Source organism: Chelonoidis abingdonii, chromosome 1, assembly GCF_003597395.2.
Source record: "Chelonoidis abingdonii isolate Lonesome George chromosome 1, CheloAbing_2.0, whole genome shotgun sequence".
NCBI lineage: Eukaryota > Metazoa > Chordata > Testudines > Testudinidae > Chelonoidis > Chelonoidis abingdonii.
In genome coordinates, this window is record NC_133769.1 from 17,889,900 (window position 1) to 17,900,442 (window position 10,543).

The 10,543-nt window shown below is 44.8% G+C and overlaps 1 protein-coding gene across 1 annotated transcript in view; it reads left to right on the forward strand.

Moving 5' to 3' along the window:
* ELAPOR2 (endosome-lysosome associated apoptosis and autophagy regulator family member 2) overlaps window positions 1–10,543 on the forward strand; it is a 152,129-nt gene that overhangs the window by 66,383 nt on the left and 75,203 nt on the right. The window contains exon 2 of the mRNA XM_032765808.2: window positions 2,804–2,924. Coding sequence (XP_032621699.1) covers window positions 2,804–2,924 — 121 coding nt within the window. The remainder of the gene's footprint in view (window positions 1–2,803; window positions 2,925–10,543) is intronic.

A 10,543-nucleotide genomic window follows, 5' to 3' on the forward strand; every position in this document is an offset into this window, starting at 1 on the left:
AGATTGTAAGATCTTTGGGCAGGGTCTGTCCTTTTATTCTGTGTTTGTACAGCACCTAGCTCAGCAGGGCCCTCATTCATGACTGGGGCTCCTACGTGCTATGACTAAACAAATAATAAGTTGAATCCATTAAAACAGTAATAATGGGTGAATTCTGTTATTTATCTATGTCACGTCAAGAACAAGTTTTTTAAAAGATATTTCTTGACACGTTAGTTCTAGAGCACCCAAGAGGAGCGATGTAGGAGACTACAGGGCTGCACAGGTGTTCCTGAGGGCAGAATTTTACTTGCAGATTTTTTATTACAGGTGATTATGTATGAGCCAGAAAGAACTCAGATTAATTTTTAAATACAAGAATGGTTTGTCTTTCACTTGAAAACTGATAAATTCTGTGACAGATTCTATAAAGGGAGGATGCTTTTGGAAACTAGTTAGGTTTTGTGTCCCTACAGGTGATCTTTTTAAGTCCTCCACAAGTCTCTCCACACGTATGGTGGGGCAGGTCAGGGTGAGGGAAATGCATTGGCTCCACCTGTCCTAGAAAGCTTTTGCAGAAAAGTTAATGAAGCATCTGCCCCTGTCCCCTTCCACAGGGGTCTCTGCAGGAGGGGTGAGAGCTAGCCCACTGATCTCAGGCAACCAGTGACTTTCCACCTGCCTTCAGAATAAGCACTGAAAATCACCTTTCTATGATTTTTAATTCATTTTGTGTAATAGAGAAATTATTTTTGCCACTGCGTAAAGGTGGGCCAACATTCAGACTACAACACTCAATTATACTAGGAGAAATGTTACAAGACCAACATGTGTTGGCTAGCACCAAACCTGCTCTGTATAATTTTGCTGATCTGATGTGAAGCAAAAAATGAGATCTGAAGATGTGAGACACAATTGTAGGGTTGAAATGTCCTCTTCCATTTCTTATTCCGGTCTCAGATAGCTAATTCAGACTGTAAATGAATTTTCCATGCATGATATAAGCCATGAAATGATTTCAGTCCATTACCTTTAAGTTATTTATATCTTCTGCTTGCTCTACAGGAAGATTTCAATAAGGAGGTGAGAAAGGACTGGCCTATTTTCTTGAAAATAATATGAGAAGGGGAGAAATGGACATTGAATATATTCCATAGTTTTGAGAGTGCAATAAACGTATGTTTCTTGCAGCTCAGAAGATAATAGTGTCTTATTCTCTATTATTATATCATCTAGAAGACAAATATTTTCCTGAATCCATAGTTTCTAATGCATTGTTGATGTTTTGTTTGAAACCTCAAGTTGAGTCACAAAGATATTTATTCTGAAGCAAATCAGACTGTCACTTTCAGCTTTGTGTAAAATACTAAAAACTTTAATAACGTTAAATAGAATTGGATTATTGTCCAAAGATTTCAGGAGATTCCCAGTAACAGTAGCAGAGATATTAAACCTCAGTGCTGCTTGTTTTTCTATAAGTAACCGGGAAGGAAAGTTGCAAGTCTTTTCTTTGTGAAACAATTGTGCATCTGGGCACTGATCTGATCTACATCTCTGCCAGGACGGATCTCCATCCTTAGAGGTTTTTAAGGCCTGGCTTGACAGAGCCCTGGCTGGGATGATTTAGTTGATGTTGGTCCTGCTTTGAGCAGGGGATTGGACTAGATGACCTCCTGAGGTCTCTTCCAACCCTAATATTCTATGATTCTATGCCCTGAGAATCTGGGAGCCACAACAAGCCACTCAATCCCTTCCCTTTTCTCCTGCTCCAAGTGGAAAGTCGGTGCAGTGGCGAATCATGGAAAGCAGTGGTGCAGAATTACCCACAATGCCCTGCCAGTGTGCCTGGAGGAATCACCTTTAGGGCAGCATGGACTAGTGTGGGTGGTGTGGGCTGGAATTCTTGGAAGCTGAGTGCCATTCCTCCTGCAAGTACCTTTCCTATGCCATCATTAATCTGATTCACTATCATTGATCATAGTCCACAAGATGTGAGTTAAAATGAAATAACCACTAAAAATAAACCTGACACTCATATGGGTCCACAAGATGTGCCCACACCAAAACAGAGTGATTCTCTGATCTTGTTACTGTGACCCTGATCTTTCCTGACCCTGTTCTTTAATTCATTGGGCCAGGTTTTTAAAGGGCTCAGGGTTCAGATTTTCAAGCGCTCAGCACCCACAACGGAGGCCTGATTTTCAAAAGAGTTCAGCTCCCATTTAGGCACCTGTCTAAGGGCCAGATTTCCCAAAGAGCTCCGTAGCCAACTGCTCCCATTTTGATACTGATGGTCAGATTACCAAATAAGATCAGCAATGAATGGCCACTTATTTGGGTTCCTAGGTGGGAAATGAGCACTTTTGGAAATCTGGCCCTTCGGGTCATGCCTCAATTAGAATTTAAGGGAAGATTTTCAAAAATACCTAGAGGATTTAGGAGCATAAGTCACTGACTTTCACTGGGGCTTGTACTCATATCCCTTGTGTGCTTTGCAAATGTCATTCTAAGTTGTTTCGGGAAAGAAAGTGGTTGGGATTATCAATGACTCGGGAGCACAATTTTAATGGGACTTGTGATCCTGAATCTCCTATGTGCTTTTGAAAATCCCACTCCAGTATCTTTCTGTTTGCTCCATACACAGCCTAACACACTTGTGCATGCACTGTGGAATAATAAATGAGAACAGTGTATTGGGAATGATGCATGATATGTTTTAGATTACAACAGAAATAGCAAAATATTGGATTCTTGATTAACGATCCTGGTTAAGTAGAGGAGCAAATGTTATGATGAAACTGAGACTCTTTATAATTATTTGCAGACAGATTACCACTATGAATACACAGAATGCGATAGCAGTGGATCCAGGTGGAGGGTGGCTGTCCCAAATCCGTCGGCGGAGTGCTCTGGATTACCTGACCCCATGAAAGGAAAAGAATGCAGTATGTTTGCACTTTTCATTTTACAGATCTTTATTAGTAATGTATATTATTTCCCTGGTTTAATGTTACTGCATTGGCATAAACCATTGACACGGGTTAATTATCAGTTAGAGAGGCAATGTGGGCTATTGGATAGTGCACTGGACTAGGATTCAGGAGATGGATGCTATTTCTAGCTCTCCTACTGACCTCTTATGTGACCTTGAATAAGTCATTTCCCCTGTCGCTGCTTTTGTTCCCATCCTGTCTTGTTTATTTAGACTGTAGGACAGGGACTGTCTTTTACTATGTGTAACCCACAGGTGAGTATGTGGTACACGTTCCCCTCTGTGTTGGTCTAGAGATTGTATGAGTCTGTCACAGCAACACTTAGGCAACCACAGCTCTGTAGCTCATGCGTCTGTGCAGGCTCCTGTTTAATACATTTAGGACTCTTCTCCACTGTATTATCTCCTTCCTGGAGGGAGACCACACAGGATCTCAACCAGATTGGGAACCAGCTGGATATGCCACTTGTTTTTCCTTTTCTTGCTCTGCTGAGTACTTCAGTCAGTCTCAGCTTTACAGGATCTCAGGATGCCGCTCTGTTCAGGGAGAACAGCTGGTATTGTCCAATTTTTGTGTTCATTTGGTTTTCTCTGGTCTCCTGGTTTAACTTCGACAAACTTCTGACTGAATTCTGATGGTTAGATTTGGTACCTCTCAGACACGCATCCTTTAAGGATAAGGATTGTTAAACTCTGGAATAGATTTCCAGGAGAGATTGTGGAATCCCCATCATTGGAAGTTTTAAAGAACAGGTTAGACAAACATCTGTCAGGGAAGGTCTACGTTTACTTGGTCCTGCCTGAGTGCAGGGGACTGGACTAGATGACCTCTCGAGGTCCCTTCCAGTCCTATGTTTCTATGAGTCTGTCAGTAGAATTTCAACATATCTAGAAAAGTAATCAATGGCTTTTAGATAGGTATGACCCCTCTCTTCACCAGGTCTAGTGCTATTCTTTCCAGGGCCTGTCCAAAAATGACTGTAAGTAGGAGAAACTCATGCTGTGTCTTTCTGGACATTCTACAAAGTTAGTGTAACTTACATAGAGGTAAGTCAATTTGCTTACCAATTCTGTGCTACAAAACTACTCTGACTTAAAGTATTTGCAGAGAGCTAGAATTTATATCTTGGTGAGAAACTACAGGTGGATTTTCTATAAACCTTTTAAATACTAAAAGTGGAAATTATAATGGTGTTCACTTTGTTTTTCTTCTTAGGAATCCAGTACCAGTCTTTATCATAATTCAATTACACACACTTTTTTTTACTGAATAACACTCCAAAGATAAACTGTTACAGCACAGCAGTTACAATGCAGCCTAGCTAAACTAACATCACTAACTAGAGCGTTTTTATTTTCCTTTAAAATGAAGAATATAATACAGGGCCCAAACCCTATTTAAATCTCTCTCAAAAAAAAAAGTACAGAGATTGAGATTTCTGACAATCAGAGATTTTCTGCTTTTGTAATGCCGACAAACCTCAGTTGTTGGTGGGTGGGATTGAACCTGGGACCCCTGGAGTTTAGTGCATGAGCTAAAAGCCAACAGCTTGTTAGTTAAGGCTGTAGAGCAAACTCATTAGTCTCTCTCTCTAAGTGGTCTTGGTGCTGCTAGATGGGACAGAACACCACACCCAGGAGGTGTGTGGGTTATATACTTACCCTAACTGAGTAAGAGAATCCTGAGCTTCAGAGACTTCCCAGTTGAAATCCTGGACAAGCCCCCACTTGTAATGCTAACAGACCCCAGTTTTTAGGATTGAACTAGGGACCTCAGGAGCTTAGTGCCTGAGCCTCTACTGCATGAGCTAAAAGCCAACAGCTTGTTAGCTAAGGCTGTAGAGCAGGGGTGGGCAAACTTTTTGGCCCAGGGGCCACATCGAGGTTATGCAATTGTAAGGAGGGCTGGGTAGGGAAGGCTGTGCCTCCCCAAACAGCCTGCCTCCCGCCCCTTATCCACCCCCTCCCACTTCCCGCTTCTGACTGCCCCTCTCAGAACCTTCAACCCATCCAACCCCCCCATCTCCTTGTCCCCTGACTGCCCCGACCCCTATCCACACCCCCACCCCCTGACAGCCTCCCCCGAGGACTCCCATCCAACCGTCCTCTGCTCCTCATCCCCTGATCGCCCCCTCCTGGGACCCTCTGCCCCAGCTTCCCGCCTCGGGATCCCACCCCCCTTATATAGCTCCCCCACTCCCTGTCCCCTGACTCCTATTCACACACCCCCCCCCGACAGGCCCCCTGGGACTCCCACTCCCAACTTTCCCTGTTCCCCATCCCCTGACTGCTCCCCCTGGAACCTCCGCCCCATCCAACCACCTCCTGCTCCCTGATTGCACCCTTACCAGCAGCAGGAGCTTGCAGCCGTGCCACCCGGCCAGAGCCAGCTGCGCTCCCCACGCTGCCTAGAGGGAGCGGCAGGCCACAGCACTGCCTGCGCAGCAGCAGGCTGCAGGGGTGGGGTGGACAGCAGGGGAAGGGCTGGGGGCTAGGCTCCACGGCCGGGCAGGACAGTCCCATGGGCCAGATGTGGCCCAAGGGCCATAGTTTTTTCACATCTGCTGTAGAGCGAACTCATTAATCTCTCTCTCTAAGTGGTCTCTGTGCCACTCGATGGGACAGAACACGCCACCCAGGAGGTGTGTGGGTTACACTTTCACATGGGCTCACCCATTTACAACTAGATAAAACATTCAGTTCTATCACATTAACCAGTTGTTTTAGCATCCATGATATTGAGCACAAACACAACTCTGAATAAGAAAAAACTGACAATTACTGTAGCTGTCAGGCTGGCATGGTGTCTTTGGTTCAATGATGTAATATAGCTCACGAAGACATTTGTCCTCCAGTCTGTGATTCCTCCTTTACGGCGTTTTCTCAGTCCCAGTTAGTTTTGTAAAATTACAGGAAACTGTATTAAGATCCAGCCTACAGATCCATGGCAGCCCTATCTTCTCTCTGCAGGGCAGGGCTGGATCTGACTGGTGCTCAAATGGCTGACAGTTTTGTACCCCTGATTGAACTTGCTACTGATTGGCAAGACGCTTCCAGCTTCTAACTAAGGGGAACATGTGTGTACATTCAGGAACGTCTGCGCTTATTAAACACACAGCTTCAACACAGCTATTGAACGTGGTTAGTCACTTCCTTCACCTCATTAGTGTGCTGAAATAGCAACTACTTATTTGCAGCCGCTCAAGGCTCCATACTGCCACTGTGTCTGGGAATGTTTCCATATCAACTCAGATCAAGTAGAAGCAGCAGCGGTAATTACTGCCATGAGGTTTTTGGCTCAACAACAGAAAATAGAATGAAAAGGAGGTAACATTAGCTTGATTCCACGTGGCATTTTAGCTCCTGCCCTATGCTGGGCCAGCACATTGACATTTGGGCTATTTCCTTCCGTTTTATGGAGTCCCTTGCATATCCCTTTGACTGTGTCATACTGCAAGGGCCATGGGACTTCCAGGTTCAGAGAACTCTCCCATTGCTTGAATGTCTTGGGCTGCATCTGTGACCCTGATAGGTGACTGAGCCAGCCATGTCTGATACTCTTGGAAACAGGTTGCTGTTGTGTATCAGTGGTAGTGGCTGTCTTCATTGGTTCTGATTTCTGCAGTGAGGCTGGCAGACTATTCAATGGAACCCCAGTGCCTGTGGCACTACTCAGTGTGTGCTTCTGTATCATCCCAACTCAGGCCAGGTCTACACGACGCGCGAAAATCGATTTTAGATACGCAATTTCAGCTACGAGAATAGCGTAGCTGAAATCGATTATCTAAAATCGATCTACTCACCCGTCTTCACCGCGCGGGATCGATGTGCACGGCTCGCCATGTCGATTCCGGAACTCCGTTGGTTTTGGTGGAGTTCCGGAATCGATGTAAGCGCGCTGAGACGCGATATATCGATCCCCGAGCAATCGATTGTAACGCGCCGATATGGCGTGTCGTATAGACGTGGCCTCAAATTCAGGACCACGAGGAGTGCATAGCTCAGAATATCCTGGATTCCCACATAGGCAGAGAACCACTGTATTATCTGATTGACTGACTGGGAAGGTTACGAGCCCGAAGAGCCAGTCCATCATGTTAATGCCCCTCCAAAAGTATGTGCCTTCTACAAAGATCATCCAAGGGACTGTCAGGGACCACAGGTTTCAAACACAGGCCCCGAAGCAGGAGCTTTACTGTTTATGCCACTGTGCTGCAATGCCAAACAGGGAAACTGTGGATGATACCCTGCAAACAGAGACTATACCCGCTGCCTCAGTGGGATCAGCTGACTAGCAGCTTACTGCTGATTGGTCACCTCCTAATATTAAGCTTCTTGTTCTTGCCAGACCACTTGTCTGAGCAACTAATGGCTAGGCCTGCTGCTGACCTGATCCCCCAAGACCAAGTTCCTATCTCCTTGCCTGGTTCCTGCATCTTGTTCCTGTTACCTTACCTTGCTCCATGATCCTGCTCCTTCATACTGAGCTCAGTTATTGACTGTGGCTTTGACTCCTAGTGTGACTTCTGCCTCTGGTTTGACTGTTGGTGTGACTCTTGACCACGGCCCTGACTCTTTTTTCTCTGAGCTTCGACTGTTATGTTGGACTGCCCACAAACAGCCCCTGACACTCACTGCTAAGAAACACTCCCCAGGCACCTAACCATCTGGCTTCCTACTAGAGTTTTAAAGTTGCATTATGTCTATCCTCCCAGGGACTAGTCATGTGTAAGGGCTTGCAGGCAAAGACCTTTAATTAGTAAAAATCCATTAGTTTTCTGCATATTGTTTGAACCATTCCAGTCCTTCTTTTTGATATGGAGAGTGCTTTGCTTATTTTTGGCTCCTGATTTTTAACTTATCATATCAGTTCATTATACCTAGATCTCATTCTGAATCTGATAGCACGGGAGGAACTTTGGCAATAAGTATGGCGAGCACTCAGGGCAGCCTGATTTATTGGTTTTTTTATGTAGAATATTTCTCTCTCTATCAGCAACTGAAGTAGTTTGCCTTTTGGGTTGGCCTTTTGCCTGTACCTCCAGTACTGCTACAAGCTTCAATTTCTGCTGGAAACCTTCAGTTTTGTCTATGCAGTGAATTATGAGGCCCTCAGTGGGCACGGAGGTGAGAGCTGGATTTGTCCCTACGAGCCTGTTCCTATTGACGTTGATGGGAGTGCTGCATTTTATTTCAGTAGGAACAGACTTGGGCCTTTTACCAACCGTAACGTCATGTAATACGTTTGTCTAATATGACTTAATCCTGACTACAGAACATCTACCCATACATCTTACACAGCTCACATCAGCATAGTCATGTGAATGCCTCACCTAGACTTTGAAGCTGTCAGCGATGTGAGTAGTTCCACTGACATATCTGTGTGAATAGCTGCTCACCAGTGAGGGAGTAAAGAGTTCACATTCTGACACTTAATTATTTTTAACATTAAACCTTTCATTCGATAGAGCAATAAGCACTTTATTATGCTACCCGAAATTGCAGGAGGTAGTTTCTTATTGCAGGAGTAGTTTGTGGAACTGTATGCAGCATTGGGTACTGTTCAACCTGAGTAAGCATGGAAAAATGGGAGCCTGTCAAAAGCAGTGGATTTCACTTTATTTAGAAAGGCAAAGTTTAGTAAAGTCACCGGTCACAGCTAGCATCCAAAGGTCACTTATAATGAACTGGGTTTTTTGTTTAAAAAAAGAATACGTGCGCACAAACAATGTTAATTGACTTAACTTAGACAATAGAAAAAAAAATTGATTGTAGACCTAATAACAGAGAAGAATTTGATCAAATGCAGTCCACTGAAGTTGTTGACAAATTGGGCCAAATTCTGTGCTCACTTAACCCCAGAAAGGCTGAAATCACTCCACTGAAATCAATGGTATGATTCAGTTCTGAGGCCTGCGTTCAGCAAGTTATTTGAGCATGTGCCTCACTCCATTTAATTAAATGGGTCTTCAGCCCCTCTTTAAAGTTAGGTGCATGCTTAAGAATCTTGTTAAATGGTGACCTGAGAGCAGAATTTGGCCAGATCTGTTATTAGGATTGCCAACTTTCTAATTGCAGCACACCGAACACCCTTGCCACACCCCATCTTCGAGACCCCACCCCCACTCACTCCCTATCCCCTCCCTCTGGGTTCTGAGCTAGGGCAAGGTGTTGGGGCATGGGAAGGAGTTTGGGGTGTGGGCTCCAGGCGGCGCTGTCCTCAGGCAGCCCTGGCATTTCCCAGGGATGGAGGAAGTCTGCACGGCTCCTGGGAAGTGGTGGTATGTCTCGCTGGCTCCTAGACGGAGGAGCAGCCAGGGGGTTCAGTGTGCTGCCCCCACTCACAGGCGCTGCCCCTGCAACTTCCATTGGCTCTGGTTCTTGGCCAATGGGAGCTGCAGAGCCGGTGCCTGGGGCAGCACCTGTGGACGGGGGCATCACATGGAGTCCCCATGGCCACATCCCTGCTTAGGAACTGGAGGGGCATGCCAGCTGCTTTCCAGGAGTTGCGCAGAGCAGGGTAGGAAGACTGCCTCCCCTGCTGCGGCCAACTGGACTTGGCTGGAGTTGCCAGGGTCCCTTTTCAACCAGGTGTTCTGGTCAAAAACTGGACACTTGGCATTCTATCTGTTGTGCCTTTGCTCTGTTTATTTGCAGAATTTATTCTGACTTGTGCAATCTACTTGCAGGCAATCACCGGAGGGGTCATAGATTGCCCTGCCAAGTACAGTGCACTATAGACAACAATTGAGATAAATGACCGTTTTAGTGGTTGGGGATTTTATAACTCTTGAAGGCAAATAAATGACTGGGACAACTTTGATTTTATCTGACTCTGCTTTTGGGAGTGGAAACTTGTTTATAGATTCCAAGGCCAAAAGGACCAAGTCTGACTTCCTGTATAGCACCAGCCAAAGGACTCCTCAAAAATAATTCCTAGAACAGATCTTTTAGAAAAACATCCAATCTTGATTTAAAAATTATCAGTGATGGAGAATCCACTACAACTCTGAGTAAATTGTTTCATTGGTTAATTACTCATTGTTCAAAATGTATGCCTTATTTCCAGTCTGAATATGTCTAGCTTCAACTTCCAGCCATTGAGTCATGTTATACCTTTCTCTGCTAGACTGACAAGCCATTATTAAATATTTGTTCCCCATGTAGATACTGGCATGCTATAATTCACCCCTTAACCTTTCTTTTAAGCAAACTAGATTGAGCTCCTTGAGTCTATCACTATAAAACATGGTTTTTTTTAGTGCATTAATAATCCTCTTGGCTTTTCTCTGACCACTTTCCAATTTATTAACACTCTTTTTGAATTGTAGGCACCAGAACTGGACACAGTATTCCAGTAGCGGTCACACCAGTGGCAAATACAGAGGTAAAAAACTCTGTTCCTACTCAAGTTTCCCCTGTTTATGCACCCCAGGATCACATTAGCCCTTTTGGCCACAGCATCACACTGTCAAGTATCAGAGGGGTAGCTGTGTTAGTCTGGATCTGTAAAAGCAGCAAAGAATCCTGTGGCACCTTATAGACTAACAGACGTTTTGGAGCATGAGCTTT